We start from the raw sequence: 27,924 nt of genomic DNA on the forward strand, positions 1-27,924 counted from the left end.
GGAGCTATCGGTAGATGCGGTCGATGGCGGGCGGAGATTGCTTTTATTAATGATGCGACGCGGAATCCGGATGCCTGCTGTTCCACCTTCAGTTTCAACGGCCTCTTGTTCCTACGACTTTCTTACTCAGCCTCAATCGATGCTATTACAAAAAAGAGACAGAAGGCAGAAGCATAGGAAGACACGCGGAGGGTGACGTCGACTCGCCTGACGAGCACGAGGATTCACCTGCCGACAGTTTTGATTGGCCTCGGTCTGCATTGCACCGCCACTCACGATCAATGCCCAAAGCCACAAAACACAGATATTCTCTGCTGAGTAACAACGATTGTTCTTCTGTTCTATAGACGTCCATCTCTAATTCTATAAGACTAAATCAAAAGATAGAAGCTGGTCAGCACACTCGGGCCAACGAAGAGCCCAATCCAAAACACCACATTTCCTAACAGGTTTCGGCCTTTGAGAAGCTTGGTTCGACTGAGCATCACCAGAGGCATCTGTAGCAGTTGCATCGTAAACAGATACCCGCGCACCTTCTTGAAAAGACATGCCATGACCAACTCGTGCACCAATGCCGACAACAGGAACGTAACGAATGTCGCCGATCCTTTGGACAGGTGGAAGGCTGAGATTGAAGAGTGGTAGACGTGTCGAAGCAAAAAGTTGTGCACTGGTCTGTTCCAATCTCTTGCATACTGGTCCCATGAAACGCTGTTCCACCAATCGCCATAGAAGCCTCGGTCGGCAAAGCATGTGAGTTCGGCCAGCACGTTGAGCACACATTCCTATATTACAGTCAGTCGTTTGTATTCTAAACAGTGTAGCTGCATCGTCACGACTTACCCATATGACATACCACGACAAGAGCTGCTCCAACAATAGTGGAAACAGCATGTCGCTCACAATCCATGGCATCTGCCTTGCTCTGTCTTCCAATGACATGCCTGCTTCCTTCATGCGCACAGTCTCGGCCACTGGAGGGTAAATGTATGCTTGAGAGATGACTTGCATCACGCAAAGCGTACCGAATGTTGCCATAGACTTTTCCAGTACATACCACCAGTTGATTTGTTCCTGGCGGGGATATTCAAGTTCGTACACCAGTGTGGGTAGAATGGTCCAGTCGGCAAAGTTGCTCACTGTCAGGTTGTTGGGATATGCCTTTTCGTCAGACTGCGCCTTACCCTTCAGCTCTTTGTCTAGCGCGGCAATCTCTTCTTCGATGATGCGCTGAAATGCTAGCATCTGATCCACTGTTAGAGGTTGACCGGACTGCATAGCCTTCGCAACTCGAGCTACATCAGACTTTTCGTTATCCAGATTTGTTGAAGTTCGATGAACCATAGGACGACGCTTCTTCTCGCCTGTGTCAGTCTGTTCCATCGCACTAGTCACTGCAGGACTTATGCCTTGAGGGCTGCTTGGCGCGGATGGTATAGGCTCCATCTCGCGAAGGGCTCGCAGTTTTTCTCTCAGCATGTTGCGTCGCCTGTAAAAGACGGACAAGTGACCGTTGTAGAAGCCATAGCTATGCTGCTTCATGAGAAAGACCATGGTGTGTAGAACCATAAAGATAGTATGGGTCCACGGCCATTCACGGTAGAACATCCACCAGACGACAGAGCCTAGAAAGAAGGTCTGCCAGACATTCTGGATAATCCATCCTGATCCGTTCCAGCTGATGTAGTTTTTGACAATCGCTTTTTGTAGCAAGAATCCCAAGACAGATGAGAAGACCATGACCCCGTCAGTGAGTCCCAGGATCAAGACATCATGACTGAACATGATCTTGAAGACCTCATTACCACCAAAGATACTTCCATGCTCTTTCCAGTTGTACGCAGAGACCTTGAAGAACATGAGGACCATGGCCAACCAGAACAGAGTGAAGAAACCGTGGAAGGGCGACTCTGCGCTGAGAGGGTTTTGTCGGTCGAAAGTTGTGAACTGGCGAGTAAAGACAAGGTCTCGTAGACTTCTCGCTTTCTTGGACGGATCTTGTGAGGCTTCTTCTCTTTCCATACCCTTTCTAAGGATGTCGCGAATGTCTGGGTCGTCGGCGGTCAGGATGTAGTGACCTTTGCGATCGGTCTTTTCAAGGCGGATCTGAATGCTCTTGCGACGAGAGTCTGGTGATAGTTGACGAGTGTCGGTATCGGATTTCTGTCTGATGCGTCCCACACCTGACCTAGAAGGTTTGAGTGAGAGGTCCTGGTCTGGCTTATCGTCGGTGGCTGCATCGCCTAGAGGGCCGCCGCTGCTGCCGTCAACGATGGTGTCTGGATCCAGCTTGATCTTGTCGTAGTCTTCAACGTCTTCGTCTGAGGTCAAGGAGGAGGAGCTTGAACTGTTGGGTGTGTCTGCACTTTGGAGATCGGTTGTCTGTTTGTGACGAGGCTTCAGAGAGGCAGTGCCATCGCCTTGTATGCTGCCGACGAGTTCTTGGACATCGAGAGTGTCGTTTGTCGGGAGGTTGGGACGACGACGACTTGACTCTGCAAGTCCGTCCATGATGATAGCGAGTTGTCGTCAGCGTAGACGAGCCGAGTATATTGATTGGTTGATGGAAAGATGGATAAAGTGGCTAGGGTGAGATGAGGAAGGAGACAGGGTTAGTGGAAGAAGAAATGGCAGAGCATGATACAAGGTGATGAAATTCGCAGGTTAACAGGGCCGGCCCACAGCAATACGTGTATCAGTTTGTCGTATATGAAATTCGAATCTCCTGACAACAAGTTGGCATGTCCAGTCGGAAGAGTTACTACTTTTTGTCGCTTGGCTGACGATCTGATATGACGTGCACCAGCTTTGACCGGTGATGTAGCTTATTCGGAGCCGGAGTCTCGGACGTCTACGCATCCGAGTAACTCATGACTAGGTATGTGTGCTCGTTGTCGTTCTGAAAGATGGTATGCAGAAGTTATATGTTATGCTCTTGGCAACAAATTCTTGTGCATCCGAAACAGAAGATAGCTTGGTGTTGTGCGTTGCTATCGTACTCGTTGTACGAAACCTGACCAATCAGCCATGCCGTCAGGGTCTTCGCCGAGAGCTCCATCTTTATGAATAGAGACGAGGGAACATGTCCAAAGACATGGCTGCAGATATGCTCCTTAGGCGCTGAGGTTTGCTCCTGCTCGACACGCTCTCTGATCGTAGAAAGACGTGTATACCGACACTGAGTATGGTGCGAAAAACGACAGAGATATAGGCCCTGCAAGAAGAGAAAGTCTGGCTGCTCGTGAGACGAACTCCCCGCATCTTCTCCGCTTTTTTGTTGAGGCAGAAAAATCACAATCGCGACTTTTGTTTCACACCATCATCGCCGTCAAATCACATAGCCCAACATGGCAGAAGATCAAGCAATGGACATCGACACAGACACCACCGAGCAGGAGATCCTCCTTGCCGCCACCAATCACGACATCGATTCACTCCGCCGTCTCCTGCGCACGCCCAAAGGTTCCGCCAATGTTGTCGACTCTGACACTGGAATGACTCCTCTTCATGCTGCCATTGCTGCATGCGAGCCCGACGACGAGACTGCACAGGACAAGAAAGATATGGACGTCGATGAAGCAGCCACTCTCAACGACGCTGCTCTAGAGGAAGAGGAGGCTCTCAAGACAATCAAGTTCCTACTGGAGAACGGTGCCATCTGGAACGACTTGGACGACAACAACGAGACTCCCGGATGCCTGGCTCTGCGACTGGGTTTGAAGAAGTGCTATGAGGCAATGGTCGAGGCCGGTGTCCGCGCCGAGCTTCTACTCAGCCGTCTTGATGGGTTTGAACTGCTGGCACAATACGAGGACGACAGCGAAGAGGAAGAGCAGGAAGTTGAAGGCTTTGAAATTGTCGAGGGTGAGAACGCTGGCTCTCTGCAAGCGTCCATGGTCGAGGTTGAAGAGAGTGCCCCTGAGCTCGTTGGCCCTGACGGCACTGTTCCTGGCACTCAAAGCGTGCCCGAGCTCGTTCAGATCGACGAGGACGGCCAAGAGACAAAGGTCGATGTCAACAGCGAAGACTATCTTGCCTCACACTTGACCTTCAAGGGCGACAGACTGCTGGATGCCGACAAGAACGGTGTCATGATGTCTTGGGAGACCGATATCATGCAAAAGGCTGTCGACCGCCTGTGCCCCGAGCCCGGGCTTCGTGTTCTCAACGTCGGTCACGGCATGGGCATCATCGATGGTATCTTCCAAGACAAGAAGGTCGCAGTTCACCACATCATCGAAGCACACCCTGATGTCCTAGCTCGCATGCGCAAGGATGGCTGGTACGAGAAGCCTGGCGTCAAGATCCACGAAGGCAGATGGCAAGATGTTGTCCCTAAGCTCGTTGAGCAAAACGAGGTCTTTGACGGAATCTACTTTGATACCTTCGCCGAGGAGTACAAGGCCTTAAAGGAGTTCTTCACCGAGTATGTCATTGGTCTGCTTGACCCCGAAGGTCGCTTTGGTTTCTTCAATGGTCTCGGTGCCGACAGACAGGTATGCTACGATGTCTACACCAGAGTAGTAGAGATGGACCTCTTCGATGCTGGTATGGATACCGAGTTTGAGGATATTCACATTCCCGATCTTGATGAGCAGGGTGAATGGGAAGGTGTGCGCCGCCGCTACTGGGCATTGGACAACTACCGCATGCCCACCTGCAAGTTTGTTGGTTGAGCAGAACTTGTCGACCATTGCAACATTGGCGTCGCGAGAAAAAGGGTCTGAACTGCATTTTGACATCTATTCAACCAAGGACGAGCTGGTTGCTCGGATGAAATTACTCATCCAACACCTTCGCCGCAGAATTGCCTCGTGGTGGCGAGTCGTTCGAGACACAGCCTTCTTATGGCGTCAGGCACGGAATCTAATCTGTGATGACACTCTCGCCTGGTCCCCGTACAGCCGCTTGTCTTGCTTTCTCGTACGTTCCAGATGGACGCAACAGGCAAAAGCACACACTTGTATCCAGGTGGTACTTTGACGATACTATAGCTTTGATCAGAGCACGGTTGTAGACATGCGGGCCTGGCCAGGGTACTGTCCGTGTGTGGCTGAAAGAAGCCACCATCTCGTCGATGACTTTACTGAGCCAGGAATGCAGCTCAGGGGCACAGTGTAGGTGTGGGTACCGGTCATGAACGTAGCATGGTAGAAGCGCATAATCAGTCATATCAACACATTATCGACGAAAGAATACTTGTATGAAGCTAGACATAGCCGCCCTCACATTTCTATATTCAGGAGCGTTTTCTCTGCGCATATACTGTTGTGTTGGAGATAGTCTGTATGTTGGTCTTGTGAACCTGAAGATTCCTACTCGTGCACACGCAAACGCATGTAGACATTGTTGGAAAAGTTCCCTTCGTGTATCGTGACAGCAACACGCGCAGTTTGTAGCTCGGATATGTTCCCGAAGCATCAAAGACACCATGATCACCTCATTCGATATTTCCAAGATGCTATAAGGTCTTGTAAAGAGTTTATATCGTCGCCGATGTCTCGTGATAAGTTTGTTGAGCATAACACCCTGATGCTGCCCTTGAATGGCAACCGCTACCCCACGCCATTATCCTGAAGCGGTATAGCCTGCAGCCTCCCTTCCACATCCCGAGGTTCTCAATCACGACTGCTCAACAACCAATTGCGACATCCTGTTATCGCAACAAGAACAGACGATCACATTGTCAAGAAGCCCTAACCCGACATTCCGGCCCAGAATGTCGCGGTGCGATGGTGCAATCACAAGCAATGACTCTAAAGAGAAATTTGCACGTAGAATGGCAGGAAGGTAAGGAGAATATAAGCACGCGTGGCCTCGCTACCTATTCTGTAAAAGTATCGGTTCGTATCCGCCAGCCGCATCAACCTTAACAACCGTCGCCCACGTGCTCGTGTTGCGTCTGTGAGACTTCCCCTTTCTTGGATCTTTTCTTATCCTATCTTGACTATCAGCCATGATTGCTCGCCAAGGAGAGGACTCGAATGCGCTGGTCGCACCAAAGGATACTGTCGAGCAGGAAACAACGCCTCTGCTGGACCAGGAGGCCAATGCCGGGGAAGTCGATACTCAGGAATCACAAGGGCAAGACTCGACAGCAGGGAGCCCACAAAATGAACGACCCGCACGCTCTATCTTTGGCATTATCTCGGTCCTCCTGATCGGTGTTTTTGTCTCTCAAGCCGATACGACTCTAGTGTTTGCGACATATGCACATATCACTTCTGAGTTCATTCGCCTAGGAGGCGGCAATTGGATCGATGGCAGTTGGATAGTAACGAGTTTTGGTCTGGCCACTTGCGCAACTCAACCAATGTACGGACGGCTATCACAGATCTTCGGAAGGAAGCCAATCTTGCAGTTGTCATATGTTCTGTTCCTGACTGGCACTGCTATCGCTGGAATTGCTCAGAATATGATTCAGATGATTATTGGACGTGTCATCCAAGGCGCTGGAAGTGCTGGTATGGTCTCCATGGTTTCCATCTTGTTGACTGGTATGTCTATCTTGAGTCGAGATGTCTTCTTTCTGCTTATTTTCTGCCTAGATCTTGTACCACTGCATGAGGTTGCGGCATACAGAAGTTATGTCAACGTCTTTTCAACTGTAGGTAGAAGTTGTGGTGGTCTTATAGGAGGTTTTTTGACACAGACCATTGGTTGGCGATGGTGAGTACCTCGGTAATGCTTCGATTACCAACTCACATTCTACAGGGCCTTCATTGGGCAATGTCCGCTTTTACTTCTCTCCATCGTGCTGGTCTGGTGGAGACTTGAGGAACCACAAAGAAACGATGAACTCAAGCAAAGCATCTGGACGAAGCTCAAACGGATTGATTTTGTCGGCGCTTTCTTCATGTCAATTGCCATCCTAGCAAGCATCACGGCATTCGATCTTGGCAGCAAACAGGCCAGTACTCCTGTTCTTGTCACCTTGGTTGCGGTTGCCGTTGCTGCTTGGGTTCTTTTTGCCCTCGCAGAGAAGTTCTGGGCCAACGAACCGATATTCCCATTGGAATTGCTGGGCAAAGATGCAGTGATCACCTCTTACACAATCATCTTCATTCAGACTGGTATTCAAGTTTCTGTAAGTTCTGCTGTATGCCTTTGGGTTGTCCTTCCGTACTGACATTCATCACCAGCTCATGTTTTTGGTGCCGTTATACTTCCAGGTCACTGCTAATGCAAGCATGGGTGAAGCTGGTGCTCACCTTGTTCCCGCTGTGTTTGGCAATACACTTGGTGGCCTTGCTGTCGGTGCTTGGATAAAGCGGTCAGTTTATCGTCTCAAGACATGTTTTCTCTCAATCGACTAACAGTGTACAGCACCGGTCGCTACAAGCCTCCGACAATCCTAGCAAGTCTATCCGCTATGCTCTGCTTTTCCTTGCTTTTGGTCCTCTGGCACGGTCACACCAGCACAGCTGCATCACTAGTCATCTTCTTCGGCGGCTGCGGATCGGGCATGGCCAATTCTGCAGTCTTTGTTGCTTTGACTGCTGGACTTGAGAAAGAGCAGATCGCCATTGCGACTACAGGACTATACCTCAGCTCCAGCATCAGTGTCGTTGCTGGCGTCAGTGCTGCAAGTGCCATTTTCCGATCTGCTTTACGTTCGAATCTCCACAGGATGTTGGGCAGAGTTGTTGGTGGTGATAAGGTATGTCGTAGTCAACCCTTTTTCTGATCGAATCCCATAGCTGATGCGTTGGCACAGATCGCGAGAAAGGTGTTGTCAGATGTTGCTTATGTGCATACTTTGCATGGTCATCTTCGACGTATGGTTGTCCGTGCCTTCGTCATGAGTTTCAGGAGGACGTTCGGTATGTCGCTCAAACTCCCTCTCTTGAAGACCGTCCAGCTGACCCTGATTTTTTCGCTTCGTAGCTGTTCAGATTGCTTTGGCAAGTATGGCGCTGGTAATCGGTATACTGTCTAAGCAAAGGAAGATTACTTGCTAGACCTCGAGTGTAGAGAAATCGAACGATGAATAGACTCACAGAAATGAGGCGACAGCAGCTCAAGTGCTCGCAAGACCTCATGACTGGCCTGCCACGTGTCTGCAAAAGAGCTAAAATGAGCTGCCTATGAGAACTTTTATCTGATCTTCGTTCACCTACATGTATGCACCCACATACAGAAGTCTACAACAACTTTACCCGCTGTCCAAAATCAGAGCTCAGCAAAGATGCAATGCCACATCACAACAGCTGTTGCGCGACAAAGCTTTCCTTGGAACAGAGCACCCACTTCTGCGACCACAAATCCGCCTTGCGCTCCAGCCTTCCATAGATATAGCACTACTATCCCTCCGCTGCGGAAGATTGGTACGGGATTGCCATACTCGACTGAGATGTCTACCCATACTGTTCCATTTACGCGTCCGAACTTCAAACTCACTGGCTTTCTATGCCATCAACAAATCAGCCGCGATACAAAGCCTGGCGATCACATCTCCAAGCCATGTGAGAACAAGAACAAGGACACGGTGAATAACAAAACAAAGAAGCTCTCTAAAGGAGAGGAGATATCCGTCTTGGCCGAGGCTGCCATGTATTTGCGCGATATTTGGATTGTATTTTGGCATATGTTATGAGATCGGGACTGCGATCCAGACAGTGCTATGATAATTGGTAGGGGCGTTCGGTCAATTTCGCGTGGATTCGGTGGACGGGTTGAGAGGTGCTCAGGATTTGAGGGGTGTGATGGGATGAAAAGCATTTGACGAAAACACCAGGTCGAATACAAATACTTTCGATGAGAAGCAGTGAGTGTGATATAAATGTTGTTCTCACGGTGTTCACCATAGAGTTTCTTGCGGAAATCTTCTCTCCAGGCTTCAAATCATACTCTACTCAAGTACACTTATATATATAACACAACTTTCTTCTCTCATTCAATCAGTATTTGTCGCAGCAGACATGCAACATAACACCATTGCCTCTGTTGGCAGACAATGCCTTTCTCTCAGTGGCGCGTGCAAGGCCGCAGTCCCAGGCTCGTGTCGGAAGTTTTCGTGTAGGCCGACCATGAAGCTTGCTTCATCAACACCGTCAATCTCATCGCATTGTCATCTCTTTGGCGATGTGAGCTCCATCGCTACACAGTCAACCAGAAGGTCTCGACTTTGGCAGGAGAGAACCAGGTCCTCTGTCGCCTGCACGACATGGACAGCATCGGACCCTGCGTCATCACCGAAATCCTGCACTTCACCTCTTGGCGCTATCCAACAACACCACATTTCCTTCCTCAACCACAACACCCACTTATCTCTTCACCATCGCCAAATCCGTCAGTACACAACACCCCGAGACTATGCCTCCAAACTCTTCACCGACAAAAATGGCTCAGTGGTAGGCCCAAAAACAGCAGGAACGCGTGTTTTGCTGGTTATTGGTTCGGTGGTGCTGCTTTGGTTTGTGCTTAATTATGCTATTGGTGCCGCTATTGTTATGGTGTTTAAAGGAGTTGTGAAGGTGGTTTGGGGTGCTGTTTGGTGGGTTGTGAGTGGGATTCTGGGGGCCTTGAGGGCGGTTCTTGGGTTATAGATTTTTGATTTCTGGATCTCCGAGGTGAGACTGATGTTTGGGAATGCTATTGAAAGTCACAAAGAGAAGTATGGAAGTGATATTCGCCATTGAGAGGAATGGCAAGAGGGACTCTCACTGGATGTGACTGTGAATCATACAGATATCTTGCATTTTTATGGTGGGTTTGGGATGTACAAGTCTTTGCTGGGATAACCACATGTTCCATCTCCTCTACGAAGCTCTCAAGTTTTCAATATACTATCAAAAGTCATAATATGATTAGATGAATGGGCGTTGTCCACCGAAAGCCAGGATCCGAGAGGCTCTCACTGGACATCGTTGTAGAACTATTTGATAACCTGCATTCTTGTACTATATCCACATAATGGGAGTTTCCATGGGAGAAAAATAGTTGTTGGTTTCCCACAGAACATTCAGAATCTTGGTATACTATGAAAGGTCACAATGGAAACGAGATACACAGATATGTCCAACGAGAGCAGACCAAATTTCTGATTTTAATGAAGAGTCTCCCCATCACAAATGATGTTATGCATCTTTATAGTATATCCTACATCAGGTCTTGATCCTGGACACCCAAGTTTTTGTGTGCCAATCTTCAGTGAAGTCTGAAGGTTCTCTCATGTCGACGAACAGTGAGCCATACCGATCACACATCACAAGACAGAAATCACAATGCTCACTTCATCCACGGAGACTCAAAGAACCCTACGGACAGGGACCGGAACATTCTATCACGAGCAATGACCGCCTTGTTTGTGTATATGATCCCATCACTCTTCCTTGAACCTATCCTGACGCATCGACAAGCCAAACAAAAAGACACCATGCCACACGTCCTCTTCCCCACCCACGTCGCCGTCCGCGAGCTCGACCTCAGCAAGATCGAATCGCTCGACAGTGACCCGGAGCATCGCCCCAAGGCTGAGCTCAACTATACTCCCATTCCCGACGACGACTTCCTCGAACGCCTAACAGTCGCATTCAACAAACACCGTTCTGCACCAAGCATGATGCTCGAATTGAGTAAGAACGACCTCGCGGGATAGACACATTTCCAAACTTCAACTAACGCCTGGTGCTCGAACAGACTGTGACCGCATTCGCTTCATTGGCGGTTTGCCCAGAGGTTTTGCTGCCTTTGCTGCTCCTCCCAAGCCAGGCAGAAACACCGACAGATACATTTTTGGCCACCACGAAAGTGAGAATGCTGGCTTCAAGTACGATAAACCCTTCCGTTCCCTCACCTCGTTTGTTCCTCACGTCTTCTGGATCATCGTTGATCAGATCGTTCAAGGCAACTTTCCCAGAGGTTGTTTGTGCGATGTTTGTGCTGTGGACAACAGAAAGGAGCGAAAGGATCTTTAGAAAAGGCAAGCAGGATTGGAGATGCTTTGGGACAAGCAAAAGTACAAACAATTGGCAATGAAGGATTGTCAAAAACAAGCAGGAAATGAAAATCTCTCTCCCACTCTCTGTAAACATGTGTCCATTAGCAGTTTGACCCTACCGCCCGTGACAATATAGTTGAAACCATATGCTATCCAAAGGCACAAATGCTTACCAACCAGAGATATGACCAGAGAAAGCCAACGACTTGTCACCCTTTCACTTGATACTGATCTGTTTTCCAATGATATTGTGCAATTTTATAGATAGATAACACTTACTTGTTCCAACTTCCAAACGAGGTAGAGCAGTTTCCATACCATGAAAAGGCATGAATGTTCGTATATCAAAGACATGACCAAAGAGAATCTGCAACTTGCAGGTTTTCCAATCGACTTCCGTGATCTATCTCAAGATCATGGCTGAAGTGTTTATGTCCAATGCAATGCAAGATGGTTCGCGGAACAAAGCAATGTCCATCGAACGTGAAGAAGAGAAGAAGCATTTCAAAGTTGCAGCAGTGTGGGTACAACGGTTGTACTTTTTTCGATTGTATTGATTGACAGCAAGCCCAATAAGAAAAAGCCCTTGCAAAAGGGTATAAATCCGTACGTCCTCATCCGCGCAGATGGAGGGTATCATTAAGAACAGAAAAAAAATCCAAACAACAGATATCAAAAACAAAATGTACAAGATATACGAAAAGATGCCTTGTCCATACAGATTGCTCATCTTAGTGCCATGGAGCCTCAAATGATCCCAAAGACATTATGATCATCTCAGCTCCAGTTCCACCATGTGATGTGCTTAGAGGATGAGAGCGGCCATGCCGAGGGCGGCAGCGGCGGCACCAGCGACGTTCATGGAAGAAGCAGCGCCGGTGAAGTGGGCGGGCTTGGTGCTGGAGGCAGCGGCGCCAGTGCCAGATGCGTGACCAGAGGTCTTGGTGGCAATGGTACCGTTGTTGTAGGGAGCGGTGACAACAGGTGCGGTAGGGACGGCAACAGAGCTAGTCTTGACCAGTGTGCACGAACAATCCTCAATGGTCTGTATAGCTGGTCAGTATCGTAGTGTAGAATCAGGTGGTCGAAGATTGGGCTCGAGGCTTCAGAAATGCCCGGGTCCATATTTTCGTCCAGAGACTTCGGAGGACTTACGATGGTAGTAGGAGCAGTGACGGTGATGGTGTGAGAGCCAGCAGTCAAAGTTGTTGCGGCAGGGCAGAAAGTGGTCAAACTATGGTATAGTCAGTCAATCTGAACCTTTTTTTTTGTGTATATTAACACGAGGCTTCAATAGACTTACTGGGTAACAACCTCAGTAACGTAGACGGGGCTAGCAGAAGCGGTGGTGTTAAGAGCCATGGCAGAGACAGAGGCGGCGAAAGCAGCAATAGCGGCGATGGTGAACTGCATTTTGATGTTGTTGGGGTGGTGTTGGTTTGGGGAAGAAAAAGGTGCAGAGATTATATTATTGGGTTGGTTGCTGAAGCGAGTGTGAGACCGAAGTCGAAGTTGGGTTGAGTAATTAGTGAGTGGATGGATAGAGAAGAGCAATCACCAAGGCACAAGTAGAGTCCTTATATATCATGCTGCCATGATCAAGTGTTTGGTCGCATTGACCCTTGGCGCAAGCCTCACCCTCGGCCGACTCATCCACTAAACGTTAGTGCCTTACGCCCAGATCCCAGCGAAATGTGTGGTAGAAGCCCTGGATTGGAGGATTCATAATCGGTCTCACCTTTAGGCTCTCAAATTTGCCCGGCCGTTACTGTCAGCGACCCTTCCCTGAGCAGTTCCATCAACGACTTTTCAACCGTAGCAACATCCGACAGTATCGCTATCGCAACTGATTTTTTTCTGCTGCGTCTGCATATCTTTACAGCAGCAATTAGGAATCCAAAATCCAGAGTCTCCAGGGACAGCGCGAACTAAGGGCCAGGCTTCCCCGTACCCGAGATTTGGCGTGGCGACAGCCATGTGCCAATGCAATTTCCCACGACCCCAATGCAGGCCATTGACAGTCGTATCCTTCCAGCCCGTGGCTGAGCAACTTGGCCAAATAATGGTAAGGAACATGTCTAGCGCAATTGTCAATGGACTATTGATTCTAAAAATTGCCACTGCAGACGCCAGGCCCAGCTTGCCTGGCTGACAACTCCGCTTACACTCTGCTCTTTTGGGATCGGTTTGGTCACTTCTGGTGGGTTTGACTTCGCCGTTAGGCGCCACCCTTCTGCGCTCTCAATGTCTTAGTTCGGGCACGCTGCAAGGGCACTATGGGTTCCTGCATAAGCCTGGAGTATGGTGAAATGACAGGCACCTCGACTCGTTATTCAAGCGCTGCAAGCACACTTCATGACTGCAACCAAACTAATGAAGCAATGCGCGAATCTGTATGCAGTTGCTGGGATGGTAAGGTAGCATGTGGCGATGTTTGCCTGAGACATGTACGACTGCGCAGAGCCAAGCATGCCAACAGGCTGAAAGGTTGAAAAGTTTGTATCGTGCGAGCCATGAGAGTCAGATGGCGTCAGCGACGCAGTGCGGTTCGAAAGAGCGAATGATTTCCCCACGACTCTCCAGGGCTGCGACTCTACTAAAGCCCTATCCAAGTTTTCTTGCCCGTTTCGCTCGCCCAGTATCAGTCGCGGCCTCTTGGCCTGAGGCAACTTGTATTGGACCGTTTTGAACCACGACTCGGCATGTCCGATGGCTGTCAAGATTTTCACGATTGGCGAAAAGGTCGGCTCGTGCTATTCGCAGCATATCTCGTCTTGATATCGCCGAACTTCATCAACATCTCATGAACAGACCGCACAAGGTCCACGGGAGGATACAGGAGCAAGGGACGAACCTTTGGGGTTCTGCTATTTGGGCCGAGCTCTGCACATCCCCCACAGCCGGGACATTAGATTCTGGTAGATGGCTTTTCTATCGGTGGTCTATGCACATTGCGCTCGCAGTATTGTTTGAGATGGTCGTTGAACAGGCGCCTGTGGTCAAACTCCGGACCAGTGAAGAGCGAGACCTTGGTCGATTGCCCTTATCTCCATGTTGAGATGTCCTTATCAGAGCAGATATAGCTCTATGATGGAGCAGTCGTCGAACCAAATCGTCGAGGCAAGTAGGATTTCATGATTCGACTCTCAGCCGCTCCTTTGCCAATGCTTCATTTCGGCTGCGATGTACAAAGTGCTGTCGTCGCGATTCAGCCCACCTATTCGTGAATCTCTGACAAGTTCATTTCATTACCATTTAATCGACTGCACTCTATTTATCGCTGGCAATAATGCCTAAGCATATATCCTCTTCCCGCGGCGGCAAATTGCCCTCCTGACTGCTTTACGTTGCGAAACGTGCAAGGAGGGGGTCCGATGACTTTGATCACGACAAGTCATTCGAGCACGTTCCTTCAAGGCATTAACAACCACCTTTCGACCATCGGACGTGGGAATAACATCAGCTCGATCCCGATGTAGTTTGTTGTGTCGACACCGCTTCGACTCGCAAGTGATCGCTAGGCCGTCCAAAACCTATCGCGTCTGATGACCAGAGAGCATGGCCTGACATTAAGGACTTTCGGTCTGGTTAAGGAATTCTTTCTGATTTTCAGATGCACTAATCTAGATTGTCAAGAGATTGTCACGAGTCGAATATCCTTCTTCTGGCAGCGTCTCGATGCTCTCGACCCGATCGATCCTCCACACGCACACATGTCGATCATCAAATCTTTCAACACAACTCGAGTCGAGTCACCCGCCCATCACAAAACGTCCAAAGACCAATCGAGCTCTAAAGGGATCGCAAACCGTGTTTCACGATCACTTCGATGCGGCGACACCATCAAACCTGAAAAAGGAGACCCCTCTGCCAGCGCGATGGTGCAAAAGACGCGATCTGAGTGCCTTTCACCGCCACACTCTTGCGATTCCCGCATGAGGCAAGATCGAAAGAAGATCTGCTGCCTACTTTCGCATGACCCTTCTATTGCGAAGCCCGATGCTCTATTATTTCCCACAACTTAAGGTTGATCGATGTCGGTAAGAGTTTGCGATCATGGGAAAAAATGCTCAACTTTCGGTCGCTCGATGGGGACAAGTTTTTTGGATTGCGGCTCTGTCGGGTTAGAGGCATGCATGCAAGTATATGCGCTCGTTCATGCATATAGTGGTATTCGAGCAGGGCAGAGCCGCAGCGGTAAACAATGACGCGAACATGACTGAATACAAGCGATAATCAGAACGCACAGAAGGCACAGTGAGGGCTATCCCGGAAGTGCCGTCAACAGCGACGAGTTGACAAGACGATAAGGTGAGTGGGTAGCATACAGGCGAAGAAAATCCGCAATGCGATCAATCTATCAAGACATACAAGTACAGAGAGTACAAAACGGTCACGCATAGTCATTGAAACAAAAGCTTTTGGTGTGATAAAAGAAAATTTTGATACATCAACAAGAAATCAAACTGTTTGGGTATATACTGTCGTAGACCAAAGGCCTTAAACGCCTGCTGTACAACAAAATGCGTATGCGTCATGAATGTTCGTGATCTCATCGTTTCGAGTGATATGCTCAAGCATAACCAAAACGTCTGACAGACAAAGGAAAAGGTCCCAAGGATAATTTTGAGGCATCTTACACACGAAGATGCGATGCAATCACCTCTGCATCTTCGGCATGAGAGCTGTGTCGTCGTCTCTTTTGCTCTTTGAGCTCATGCTCGACATCCATCAATCGTGTTGCAACCCATGATCGCATTCTAGGGTCATTCTTGACAGCGTCACAGTTCAAAAGGTCGGTAAGGGTGGTCTTGATTCGAGATGAAATGTCGGCAAGCTTGGCTTCATCAACGCTCAGCGGTGGTGGTCCTGAAGGTTCTTCCGGGATGGATGTGATGCTCATTCGGTGGGGCGAGGTAGGTGGTGAGAGAGAGCCTCGACGAGAACTCAAAGAAGCTGATCGGGAGTGTCTTCTGAGGCCAGAAGAAGATGGAGGAGATCTCGATGAGAACGAGAACTCGGGTGAGGGCGAGGAGAATGATGACATGGGAGAGACGCTTGCTGAAGATGAAGTGCTCGAGTTGGGACTGCTCGCCGAGCTTGAGCTTGAGTCGACTGATAATCGTCGACGAACGTTGGTCTGCTGAGAGTGCAGAATCATGTATGCTTGAATGAGTTGTGACTAGGAATATGTTAGTTGATTGACTCCAGTTGCAGTGGAAGTAGTTACAACACACCTTTTCTGGACTTGAAGACATTTTGATAAGAGTTGTTGATCGGCGGTGAGTTACTGGATGGAAGAAGACCGGCTCCAGTCAAGTTGATATATGAGAGGGCTTTGCCAGCGGTTGATAGAGTGATGAAAGGAATGAAGTTGTCCAAGTGAGCACCGAGGATTGTGAGTTGACAGACGGTGGGAACGTCCGAGATAAGAAGTCGATATGTGATAGAGAAAAGGTTGGAAGAACAGGGCTGTCAGGGTACACCAGTGGATATATGTACAGTATCCAGCAAAGCTATTATTGCATAATGTTTACAAAGGAAATTAGCGTTGGCTATCATGCAGCTGTATCCACACCTTCTTGACTGGAAACGCATGTCAAGGATCACACAAAAAGCCGCTGGATCGAGGAATGCAGGGGTTTCAGTCGTAGGGACGCGCAAACGAAAGCAGGTGACGTGCCTGCTGATCGACCGCCATATCAAGCTCAAAAGTTGTTTTCTGTGTTAACGCTGACGAAAGGTGGGTCTCCAAGAAGTCGAAGAAGGTTAAAAATCGCCGCGATTAGCTGCACGTCCAATAGGCGTTCAGGGGACGACCCGAAGGAACAAAGTCCTTCGGAGAGAGGGCTGTCCCGATCGCGCGATATCCATACAACCTCCTGATCTGTGGCTCGATGTGAGGCTCTAAAAAGGCAGCCAAGGGTCGATGAATGCGAAACCATGTTTTGGGTGTCTGGGTTTGCGGGGCGCTCTTCGTAAGCCACACCTGCCACTTTTGTTGGCAGAACTTGGCTGCCACGTTTGCTTTGTGGCATTTTCGTGTCTATCTTTACTCACCATATGTTGTCGAGGGCTTGCGCACGCGCTTCGTTTCGCCCTTCATTTCATTCGTCGTTTTTCGCGTCCTTGAGTTGATGCTGCTCCAGTGACATTCGTGATGTCAGTGACATCACAGTGTGTCGACAGTTTTTCTCGTTCTCGTTTTAACGAACATTTTCGTTGGACGAAAAGTTGCGGCTCGATATCGCGCGGCAGCACAACTGTACTGTACTCCCCTGACTTCTAAGCAAATAATTACGTGTGATAGTTGGAGCAAAGCGTCTACGCGGAACACAAACCCGATAGCACCGTGGAGCGATGGAGAGGCCTCCGCTGCAATCCGCTTGCAGTCGATTCAGCGCAGCAGAACTTCCAGTCCCAGCATCGAAGTGTTGCCGGCTCCCGTCTCCGCTTCAGCCACAATCTACCTCCTGCATAAACGTTTACATCTGTCTCCAGTACAACTGCTTTGGAACTTGGAGAGTTTGATTGCTTCGGCTTTCTTGCAAGAGATCCGGAGCAATGACATGTCCATGTCTCTTCGCACCAACTTGTATCACCGAGAGAACGCGTGCGAGTAATGCCCGAGGATAATTATTTTCTTCTATCTAGGGTTTCGTGTTGTCGTAGATATCGATGGACAAGCTTATCATAGCTTGCAACTCAAATTTTCTCGACAGGCATCCCTGGGCGACTGGTAGAATGTACTCACCTCATCTCACCCCATACACGTTGTTCCAGTACCGCCATACTGAGGTCCAGCCTCCAGATTCAAAAGTCTACGACAGATTGATAGTCACGTTGGTACATCAAGCCTTCTCCTCCTAGTTTGCCGATGTCTTACATGACGCCAGAAGATACTGTGACAACAATGCGACTTTTTTTCTTCGGATATCATGGATCTTTTAGATTCAGTACGGTTATAAGGACGGAAATGCGGCCAAGAAACTCCATACCACAAAGGAAGGCTGGAGGCTGGAGCAGGAAGTCTGCCGTCGGCGCCATGGCCTTACCCCGCGTAGTATCATGCCACTATGATTAATCAGGGCTACTCGAGTAGAAGGATGTTGTATCAGATCATGTGTTATCAACTGACTGTCAAACAGCTCTCTCCACTTCTATCGGTTGTCCCGGATCAGATCGTGGAGGCTTCTTACTAACCTCCACGATTTGAGCGTTCAACGGAGAGCAATCGATAGAGCATTCAGGGGTAAGTCTGTATGAGACATATATCGTGTCTTGGATTGTCGGCGAACGGTCAGTCACTTGATGGGTGTCTTGCAAAAGATAGGAAGATGGCACATGGCGTGTAACTACATTATGTCAGCTTCCCCCACACTTGCTAGCCAAACTCAATGACAGACAGGCAAGTCGCAGCGACAGCGCGCTTGATTCGACCACTGACATCGGTCGGTCATGAGCTGCGCTCGACACAGTACGTAGGAGAGGATCAGGCGAGTCGGCTACGAAATCATTCGTGAGCTGCCTGAAGAATCCGAAGTCAGCCCATCCTGCCGTCTTCTGATACAGATCGAGAACGCAAGACTGTCTTCCATATCAGAACGATTTCAATCACACGATCATGAAAGTTCGCGGGTATCTTCAACTCATTCTGAAACTTTACTCTAATCACAAGACGCCTCGATCAGGGGCTGAAAAATGCTCTATGGATTAACTTTGTAAGAAGCATCTCCTGGCTCAAAGGCGTTTGACTCTTGCTATAGAACTACTTGAGCACATGACCTGTCAGCAGGATGCTATGTACGACTACCGTAAAACCGTTTCATGTATGTACCCAAGCAAGCCGAGGAGAAGCCCGCCATGCTCACCTTGATGGATCATGATTGCTTTGTCGCGAAGACTGCCAGTTGGTCACTCTGGCGCGGGGTAGTCGCACGAGCGATAGCTGAGAGCCGCTGCTGGCTTCATGGCTTCCTGCGCTCGCCCTTCACCTTCGGCACTGCTGTGGTCACCTGCACATCATCTGGTTGCACGAGGCCGGTCATCTTTGCGATGTCTTTACAGAGGCCTGAATGCATTGTCCCAAAGTAGACACTTACGATATGGGCAATGCCAAGACCATTTGATGTGCATGCCACCCTGTCCTTGCCTTGAGAAATTGATTGGTGAATCGCGATCAAGGATCGTAATAGAGCGGTGCGTGACTCGAAGCCGCAATGTGGCACAACTCTGTTCCTGACGCATTTCTGACAGCTGCGGCGTCGCCTACGGTAGATAACCTGTTCACCGGAGTTGCACACTCACTCTCGCTTCAATGACATAACATTTAACCAATTAAGCGACCTTCAGGACGCGATTCCAAATTGTCATGCCGTGGGATATGCAGGTCTGCCAGACCAAGGGGAGGTACTGTAAGCAAAGGTATCAACTTGTCCATCGTGCAGTATCCATAATTCCAGTTATCGATGTGTTATTTTGAAAGTGAGGTTGGAGGTGATTGATTATGTAAGCATGAGACAAGCTTTTTTGGACGGCGTTGAAGTCATCAATCCAGAAGAAAAATAATCGGTGAAGAGAAAAATTGAAGATAGTGCTATCTGATACGCATACTGGAAGTTACATGATACGAAATTGTACAGTCTCTCGATTTTCTGGATCTGTGCTCACTACCGTAGCGCGTTCATCAAGACTCACTTCTGGATTGGCGACAGCTTGCCATCGGACTTTTCAACCATCGCAAAGTACTCACACGACATTTTCAAGACAAAGAGGCAATATAGCGACCTCAAGCCACACTGTCACGATGGCGGAACACAATGACCGAACCCATCAAACGCGAATTTTGCCCATGGAAGCAACTAAATTGGGTCACTTTTCTGACAAATCTACGGACACGGGAATGCCTCTGGAGGATTGGCATCTAGAACTGGACACGACTACACAAGATGGAAAAGATCTCGAATTAGCGGCTTCAAATCTCAAGAGCTCAGACGTTCCAGTTGCTTTTCCGACAGAGACCGTATATGGACTTGGAGCGGACGCAACTCGCAGCGCAGCAGTGAAGGGAATCTATCAAGCCAAACAGAGACCATCCGACAACCCTCTCATTGTACACATAGCATCTCTGAAGCAGTTGAGAAAGCTGTTGTCTACATCTGACTCATCGCCCAATGTCGACCCAATTCCCCAAATCTACCATCCCCTAATCCAACGTTTCTGGCCTGGCCCAATCACAATCATTCTACCAGTACCACAAGACTCAAAACTGGCACCTGAAGTCACGGCTGGCTTGCGCACATTTGGCGCAAGAATGCCACGGAACCTACTTGCCCTGGCCTTGATCAAGACCGCAGACGTCCCCGTGGCAGCACCTTCAGCAAACGCTTCGACGAAACCATCTCCGACAGCTGCCGAACATGTACGCTATGATTTGGACGGTCGTATCGAGCTGATCGTGGACGGCGGACCATGCGATGTTGGCGTCGAGAGCACAGTGGTTGACGGTCTTAGCTCGCCCCCTGCTGTTCTCAGACCAGGTGGTATAGGAATTGATTTGATCAAGACGGTGCCCGGCTGGGAGAACACGGTGGTAGGCTACCATGACGTCTCTTTGAAAGGAGATGCCGCACCTAGAGCTCCGGGCATGAAATACCGACACTACTCTCCAAAAGCACCTGTCATGTTGGTTGAAGCCACAGGGGGCAAGCAACCACACATTTCGGATCTGTCACGCCAGCTCGGTTCAAGCGGCAGCCTAGGATTAGTTAGGACAAAAACCTGGAAGAGTCTGTTGGTTGATGAGGCAGCTGGAAGTGCCAAGGAGATGGGCTCGGTCTCCCTGGACCCGGCTCCGAAAAGCGCTGTGAACTCCGCTTCACCTTTGGAAGCCATGCTTCGGGAAAGCGCTTATCACCAGCAACAGCTTCACGCACGAGAGGTCATTCTACAAAACGAGAATAAGCGTTTTACCGTGTGGGACATGTGCATAGGACCAGATACTGCTGATGTAGCGCGGGGCTTGTTCTCGGCGTTAAGGGAGCTGGATCGCAAGGATGTGGATGCAATCATTGTGGAAGGAATTGATGACGGAGAAGGCGATATTGCGGCGGCAGTCATGAACCGGTTGCGTAAGGCGGCTGAAGTCAAGCTCGAGCAGCTTTAGGACGTAATAGGTAGAAAGCGGTGCTGGGTGCGTATCGAATTTGCAAATTTCGCATGTTTCGGAGCCGGGTCCGCATCGAGAACCTAAAGCAGATCACGACGTCCGTCCGATTATCATAATGTCAATGCTTGTCCAATAAAGGAAGGAAATGCTTGCACCATGTATCTCCTCGCATTGAAAGGATGCTCGAGGCTCGAGAACAATCTCCTTAGTGACGTTGCATTTGCAGCCCCTAGAGTGATGTTCTCTGGTTTGTTGTGACTTGACATATCGTGATTCGGCCCAACGCAAGGACCGTAGCTATCATGTAGGTAATACAGCTAGAAACTTCCGCTTCTTATACTCGGCATGCGCGTCCGAATGTTACACCATAACACTCGGTCTCCCCGATACATTAGTAGAAGTTGTGACAAGAAACAAATCTGAACAGTTTCTGCATGACAGATAGGATAAATGCCATGAATCAAGCCCCAGCTAAACCTTAGCCTTGCGGTGCGCTCAGTCTCGGTAATCTATGTCTGTTGAGCTCCGTTTTCGAGCGGCGGTTCCAAGTCCGCCACCACTTGGGCGTCGACAAACATCTCTGCGTGGGGACCAATGAACCCTGCTCCTGGTTTCTCAGCCGAGTAGCTTGAGAATAGAGAATGTGAGACGGAGATCGAACCGATCCTGTACTTCTGCATGTTCTTGCCGAGTTTATCTAGCCTCGACCCAGGCGACTGTTGTGTGCGATTCTGCTTCCTCTCACAGACAGGCAACGAGTGCAGCAGGTTACCAGAGTCGGTTATATCGGGTGGTATTCTCGCGGAGCATACTCCAGTTGTTTTCTACAAGGAGTGTGCAACACGGCGAAGGACCTCCAACAAGGACGATCATTCCAGGGCCTGTGGTTGTTACATGGGCAAAGGCTAGCGTCACCGACGTCCTCATAAAGTAGCCATTGTCCTTCCCTTGCAAAGACCTGGATCTTGTTGACGAAATCTTCCCCAGCCTGCCTTGCACATAGCCGTGTCGGTTCCTCACATCCAAGTCTTCGACATCGACATATAGAATGACGAGAAAGGTCAAACCTGTGTCTATCCTTATCACTGGCTTCGGTGTAAGTGCATTTCCTCTGTATAGACGCATACGTTGCGTCTTCACAGCGTGTTGGCGACGAGGCGTTGCCGACATTTCTGATCAGCGAGGTTGGGATGGCCGAGTTCTCCAGACGAGCCGCACAGCAGCGTCAAGCTCAAGCGTCAAGCGTTAACCTGGGCGGCACTCGTCAACTGTACTTATATCGTTCGTCGCTGATATTGATCCCACTCATAGCCGTTCGATGAAGCTGGAACCGGCAATCTCTCATACTCGATCGTGACGACTTTACCCAAATTCCTACCCGCGACCTCTGCGAGCCCGGTCCCCGTGCGCGTCGTCGTGCATCCCTACGATATACCCGTCATATATAACGAGGTGCGAACACTTGTACCGCGCCTCTACGATGCTTACAGCCACGATGTCGATATCTGGCTGCACTTTGGCATGCGCCCTGGGCAAAACTCGTACTCAATGGAGCTAGTTAGCCGTCGCGATGGCTATCACCTGGACAAGGACATCACAGGTCACAAGCTCCCTGCAAGCGAGGCCGACACCTTCTTTCGGGGCTGCCCCGAGTCTCTGGACACCACGCTCGATACGGAAGACGTCTTTACTCGTTGGCGCTCCAAGCTGCTTGATGCGCCGGAGATCTCGCCAGAACTTGGTAGCGTGCGCATCCGCCAGAGTCGCGAAGCGGGTCACTTCATTTGCGACTTCCTATACTACTCCGTTCTTGCCGAACATTGGAGGAGAAAGAATGGTGTTGCTGGTGGTCCGCGTCCACCGAATTTATTGCCCGTCATGTTCTTGAACGTGCCGACAGAGAACAGCGTTGAACAATTGCGAAGAGCCAGACATGTCGCAATCTGCCTCATGCAAGCCCTAGCTGAGAGCTGGACATATAAGAGAGACGGAATGATGGAAAATGTGACAATGACACAATGAGAACACCACGGTTTGACGGCATGTTGCCATCTGCCAAGGGCTGGAGAGCAGTGAAGGTGACCAAGAGGACACTCGCGATTTTGCAGGTTCGCGCAAGCATCCCATGCAGGTACAGAGATTTCTGCAGAAGACAATCTGAGATAGCGCTCGGAGCTGTCCCAGAAAAGAGGTGGCGAATTGAACGAAGATATCTCTCGTTACTGCAGGACATGTCATTATTCCAGTGATTGTTTGGTGCCATGATCAGTGTCTTGGAGACATATCAGTGACCGCATAACGACACAGAAGCCGAGATGGTCGTAAAATACTCGGATATGATGCCGAGAAGAGGTTGAAAGAGCGACCGGACATGTTCCCTGCTCAAAGGGGCGACAAGGTCGAGCGTCACACTTGAATATAGGGCTCTGAAGGAGCGCAAACCTTGGATCTGGTACAAGGCTCATCGGGTTTAATGATAGATGACCTATTAGACAATGGATAAGCAAATGGGCAGCAAACGATGACAATGCACCGTGCTGTGAGTTGTCTCTCGTCAGATGGCTGTTACTCTGCGCTCGGAATATTGCACGCGAAGTTATGGACAAGCATAATCAGCAGCGCTAACAGCGGAAGATCAACACGGTTGGCAAAAGATAGGTCAGCGGCAAGAATGAATGGACGATCTAAAGTCGACGTGTAGTACAAAAAAGGGTTGACCAGACGCGGAGGCGGGCATGCGCCCGACAAGCCAAGAAGTATCGAGGTCCTTTGGCACTATTGCCCGACATGACACAGGGCCCTGCATGAACATGTTCGCATGTTTCTCTCGTCATCGCACCGTCGGAGTCCCTCCGAATTCCCTGCTCACTACTGATCTGACTCTAGACGCCTTGCAGCCCTGAGCATGCACCAATGCGTGCACTCGTGAGGATGGCCATGCTTGCTGGTATCCAGTGGCAGCTCACACACCTGATGATCCCGGCGTCAGCTCTCGCCACCCGCTTCGACTCCATACTCGATCGATTGCACTCACCTCGATGAATCCATGCTTAGCATAGAGCGGCCTGCCCATGCTCGAGGCCTCGAGATAGGCCGGCAACCCCAACTCATCTGCCTGCTGCAAGCCCCAGATCAGCCCAGCAGCGCCCGCTCCCTTTCGCTGAGCTTCCGGTAGTGTCGCAAGCACCTTCAATAGTGCATGCGCCTTGCCGGACAAGATCTCTTGCTTGCTCCTTGCCTGCGCCTCACGAAACGAGCTGATTGCTGGAAAGTTGATGCCGGGGATGGGCTCCTGCTCCGCTCGTTCCCTCCTCGCCTTGTCTTCCTTGTCCACCACTTGTTGCATGCTCAAGTCTTTGGTCTGGAAGTACCAACAGGCCACCGCCAAGACTTGTTTGCTGCTGCTGTCGCGTACAAACATGTAAGAGTAGGAAGAGTCGGACAAGCTCTTACGAGTGCTCTCGCGCATGTATTCTTGTGTGCGCTCTGTTAGTCCTCCGGGGTAGAGTAGTGTTGCCAGATTATCCTCTGCTGCAGCAAAAGCATCCCACGACACTTTGTTCCAGACATCAATCTCGTCGTCTTTCATGCGTGTGATCTCGAACGCCATTCTCGCAAGTGATGTGTGGTTTTGCGTGTGAAGTACAAATCAGACATAGAATAGCAAGTCGTCTATAATCCAAGTTTTAGAGTTGCGCCTTTGCCTGTCGAGTACTTATATGTTCGGTGAATCAAGCACACTCCCGGTGTCTCGATGCGGCAGGTAATTGAACCGCCAATTCGCAGCAGACGATGATGCCAGTAGCAGAATCATGCTTCACATTACTACGACAGCAGTGGAACGTCGTTCTGGCATTCCACCTTCTCCTACAAGTCCTTTTGCTGTATCGGTAGCCTTTGAAGAGGATTGATAGCTCCTGCCTCCCAAACTGAGCCGACTATGAATGGTCCGTGCGTACTTTTCTCGTCTTTCTGATTGACGCTCCCCTTGTTTCCACTCTGGCTATCCGACAAGTTCAATGCGATGTCGAGTCAGAAGGGATCTCTGATACAGCAATGACTGGCATCTGAGCAGGCATCACAACTTACGGATCTAGAATTTCAATCAAGAATCCAGACTGCTATCCGTCAAGAATCTTGCTGCAGCACTTGCAAGTTCGCCAAACCATGTACCATGCCAAAGCTTCCAAGAAAGTCGTGGCTTCAAAGAAGAACCATGCCATCTTGATACTGGACAGGGATGCAGTCAAGGGATCCAGAATCCAAGCGCGAACAAGAAGTCCCTGTTGCCGTCTTGTCCATGGCTTGAGAGTGCCTTATCACTTGGCAATGAAGCGGGCACACGATACTTGTAACGCCTTCATGTTGATATCTTGCTCGATTTCAAGAAAGCAGACATGTCATCTCAGCGAGCCGTGACGGACACCGCCGTGCTCAACACCAATAACCACGACGCTTTGCTTTTGTCGCTTATTGAAGACACTGATTTGTGAATACACACAAGCCGGCAACAGCGAGGCTTGAGTTTACTTGGCACCAACACGTTTTTTTGGCACGTTACGTCAAACCTTGAGGTGGTACTTATAGCCTTCGAGCGAGTTGTCTACCACAGCATCGATCCAGAACTCAGGCATATCATAAAGCGTTCTGCCAGTTTCCAGCCGCAGGTATCCATTCAACCATGTCTTCAGCACCTTGACAGGTCCCAGAAGGCTGGTTTCCTATCTGCATCTTACAGATACATCCTCGCTAAATATGCACACTCTTTTTCACGTTAAAGCTCTGTCCATAGGCTGATCCGATAAGGGTCCACGGAGGTCCCCGCTATGACATCTGATTGGCCGATCTATAGTCTAGGCAGGATTCCAGAAGCTGATAACGGCAGATCTCTTTGGCGTTTCATAACGAGCTGCCAAATTCAGAGGTGCGACGGTGGGTTGGTGGGGTCCACGACGGCGCACGCGCAAAAATAAAATATCGGCGACGCCCTGCCAGTTTTGACGTGTCGTGTGCTCAACTTCCACTCCTCTTCCGACCTCCACTCCTCCCCTTCGTCTCCCTCATTGACAACATCTCTCCCTCTGCCTTGTTGCAGTCGTTCTCCAGCCAGCAACTTCTAACCGGCTACTGACGAAGGAGAAAAGCCATGGCGGAATTTTACGACGAAGAGAAGGTTGGAAGGCTGCACCCTGACGAAAAGGATGTCAACGTCGATGTTGGCAGTGCCCAAGGCTCTACTGAGCTTGTCGATGAGAAGCCAGTACAGAGCGGTGGCATTCTCGGTACGCTTTGCGGCTGGGAAGCAACCCTCGATCGCAAGCTCGGCATTGAGTCTCAAGCTATTCGTCGCAAGCTGCCTGAGGAGAAGGTGCCTCAGAAGTGGCACAACCAGGCAGTCATGGCCCTGTTGTGGAGTGGTGGTATTATGAACTTGTCTTGCATGACGACCGGTTTCCTGGGCCCTACCTGGGGTCTCACACTCGGCCAGAGCATCGTCATTACCATTTTCGGTACCCTTTTGGGCGCCAGTGTTGCTGGTTGGTGTGCTACCCTTGGTCCCGGAACCGGTCTCCGTGCAATGTCAATCACTCGTTACAGTTTCGGCTGGTACCCCACCAAACTCATTGCTGTTCTCAACATCATCTCTCAAGCTGGTTGGAGTGCTGTTGGCTGCATTACTGGTGGTATGTACATCGATCATTAACACGAGAGCAGATGCTGATCGTTTAGGTCTTGCTCTTGCTGCTGTTTCTGACGGCAAGGTGTCGTCTGCTCTTGGTTGCGTCATCATTGCTCTTGGCAGCAGTATTATCAACTTCTGCGGTCTCAAGGCCATTCTGTACTATGAGAAGTACGCTTGGCTCGTCTTCTTCATCGTCTTCATGATCATGTACGGCATGGCTGCTCCTCACTCTGTCAACGTCTCTGGCACCGAACTCCATGGTAGCAACCTTGCTGGAAACGTTCTTTCTCTGCTCGCAGTCGTCTATGGCAGTTCTTGCTCGTGGGCCACCATTGCTGCCGACTACTACGTTCACTACCCCATCAACACCTCCAAGGTCAAGGTCTTCACTCTCTGTACCCTTGGTATTACCATTCCCACTTGTATTGGTATGGTTCTTGGATGCTGTGTTGGTTCTGCCATGACAGTCAACAAGGACTGGAGCGACACATACACCGATGACGGTCTCGGCTACCTGATCCAGAAGATGCTCTTCCCTCGAGGTTTCGCCAAATTCATCCTGGTCCTGCTCGTGCTTAGTGCCGTCGGTATGAATGCACTCAACCTCTACTCGTGCGCCTTGTCGATTCAACAGTTCGCTCGTCCTTTGGCAAAGGTTCCCCGTACATTCTGGGTTCTCGTCGTATTCGGAGTCGTTACTGCGATTGCTGTTGCCGGTCGCGATCACTTGCTTGAGTACCTGGAGAACTTCCTTTCTCTGCTCGGTTATTGGGGCACCTCCTACTTCGTCATTGTCTTCCTCGAACACTACTGGTTCCGTAAGGGTGACTTTGCCAACTATGATCTCGACGGCTGGAACACCCCCTCAAAATTGCCTATCGGTCTTGCTGGTCTTGGTGCTTTCCTTATTGGCGTCGTCGGTTGGTGTCTTGGCATGGTTGAGACTTGGTTCACTGGACCCCTTGCCAAACACATTGGTGAGAGTGGTGGTGATATTGCCAATGAGCTTACCTTTGCCTTCACCCTCCTTGCATACATCCCTCTCCGCCATCTTGAGTACCGCTACTTCAAGAAATAAGCGGCATGGTTGACGCAACATGAAAACACGATTCTTTCAAGGGGAACGCCGTC

The 27,924-nt window shown here is 49.8% G+C and overlaps 10 protein-coding genes across 10 annotated transcripts; 6 read left to right on the forward strand and 4 right to left on the reverse strand.

The window, feature by feature from the left end:
* Positions 1-371: 371 nt before the first annotated feature.
* On the reverse strand, positions 372-2,022 carry M437DRAFT_52499 (acyl-CoA/sterol acyltransferase; the record flags this gene model as incomplete). Its single annotated transcript, XM_041022369.1, has 2 exons — positions 372-785; positions 844-2,022. 2 exons carry the CDS (start codon positions 2,020-2,022, stop codon positions 372-374), a joined length of 1,593 nt encoding a protein of 530 aa, XP_040878090.1.
* A 1,325-nt stretch (positions 2,023-3,347) lies between these two features.
* On the forward strand, positions 3,348-4,676 carry M437DRAFT_52357 (arginine N-methyltransferase 2; the record flags this gene model as incomplete). Its single annotated transcript, XM_041022336.1, has 2 exons — positions 3,348-3,857; positions 3,972-4,676. The coding sequence occupies 2 exons, from the start codon at positions 3,348-3,350 to the stop codon at positions 4,674-4,676; spliced, it is 1,215 nt and encodes a 404-aa protein (XP_040878091.1).
* Positions 4,677-5,956: 1,280 nt separating this feature from the next.
* On the forward strand, positions 5,957-7,961 carry M437DRAFT_76646 (MFS general substrate transporter; the record flags this gene model as incomplete). The annotated part of the gene is made up of 7 exons (XM_041026658.1): positions 5,957-6,497; positions 6,549-6,669; positions 6,715-7,087; positions 7,143-7,273; positions 7,327-7,660; positions 7,718-7,823; positions 7,888-7,961. The coding sequence occupies 7 exons, from the start codon at positions 5,957-5,959 to the stop codon at positions 7,959-7,961; spliced, it is 1,680 nt and encodes a 559-aa protein (XP_040878092.1).
* A 2,417-nt stretch (positions 7,962-10,378) lies between these two features.
* M437DRAFT_67457 (uncharacterized protein) lies at positions 10,379-10,919 on the forward strand (the record flags this gene model as incomplete). Its single annotated transcript, XM_041024944.1, has 2 exons — positions 10,379-10,577; positions 10,642-10,919. The coding sequence occupies 2 exons, from the start codon at positions 10,379-10,381 to the stop codon at positions 10,917-10,919; spliced, it is 477 nt and encodes a 158-aa protein (XP_040878093.1).
* Positions 10,920-11,747: 828 nt separating this feature from the next.
* On the reverse strand, positions 11,748-12,355 carry M437DRAFT_85972 (uncharacterized protein; the record flags this gene model as incomplete). The annotated part of the gene is made up of 3 exons (XM_041028377.1): positions 11,748-11,987; positions 12,098-12,176; positions 12,246-12,355. 3 exons carry the CDS (start codon positions 12,353-12,355, stop codon positions 11,748-11,750), a joined length of 429 nt encoding a protein of 142 aa, XP_040878094.1.
* A 3,223-nt stretch (positions 12,356-15,578) lies between these two features.
* Positions 15,579-16,200, reverse strand: M437DRAFT_76649 (uncharacterized protein; the record flags this gene model as incomplete). Its single annotated transcript, XM_041026659.1, has 2 exons — positions 15,579-16,124; positions 16,180-16,200. 2 exons carry the CDS (start codon positions 16,198-16,200, stop codon positions 15,579-15,581), a joined length of 567 nt encoding a protein of 188 aa, XP_040878095.1.
* A 3,548-nt stretch (positions 16,201-19,748) lies between these two features.
* On the forward strand, positions 19,749-21,107 carry M437DRAFT_52393 (translation factor; the record flags this gene model as incomplete). The annotated part of the gene is made up of 2 exons (XM_041022345.1): positions 19,749-20,738; positions 20,901-21,107. The coding sequence occupies 2 exons, from the start codon at positions 19,749-19,751 to the stop codon at positions 21,105-21,107; spliced, it is 1,197 nt and encodes a 398-aa protein (XP_040878096.1).
* Positions 21,108-22,158: 1,051 nt separating this feature from the next.
* Positions 22,159-23,132, forward strand: M437DRAFT_52441 (peptidase C15, pyroglutamyl peptidase I-like protein; the record flags this gene model as incomplete). Its single annotated transcript, XM_041022355.1, has 2 exons — positions 22,159-22,206; positions 22,422-23,132. 2 exons carry the CDS (start codon positions 22,159-22,161, stop codon positions 23,130-23,132), a joined length of 759 nt encoding a protein of 252 aa, XP_040878097.1.
* An 846-nt stretch (positions 23,133-23,978) lies between these two features.
* M437DRAFT_76652 (uncharacterized protein) lies at positions 23,979-24,720 on the reverse strand (the record flags this gene model as incomplete). Its single annotated transcript, XM_041026660.1, has 2 exons — positions 23,979-24,080; positions 24,145-24,720. The coding sequence occupies 2 exons, from the start codon at positions 24,718-24,720 to the stop codon at positions 23,979-23,981; spliced, it is 678 nt and encodes a 225-aa protein (XP_040878098.1).
* Positions 24,721-26,256: 1,536 nt separating this feature from the next.
* Positions 26,257-27,871, forward strand: M437DRAFT_67463 (uncharacterized protein; the record flags this gene model as incomplete). The annotated part of the gene is made up of 2 exons (XM_041024945.1): positions 26,257-26,794; positions 26,841-27,871. 2 exons carry the CDS (start codon positions 26,257-26,259, stop codon positions 27,869-27,871), a joined length of 1,569 nt encoding a protein of 522 aa, XP_040878099.1.
* Positions 27,872-27,924: the final 53 nt, after the last annotated feature.

Source organism: Aureobasidium melanogenum (genome assembly GCF_000721775.1).
Source record: "Aureobasidium melanogenum CBS 110374 unplaced genomic scaffold scaffold_16, whole genome shotgun sequence".
Classification (NCBI taxonomy): Eukaryota; Fungi; Ascomycota; class Dothideomycetes; order Dothideales; family Saccotheciaceae; genus Aureobasidium; species Aureobasidium melanogenum.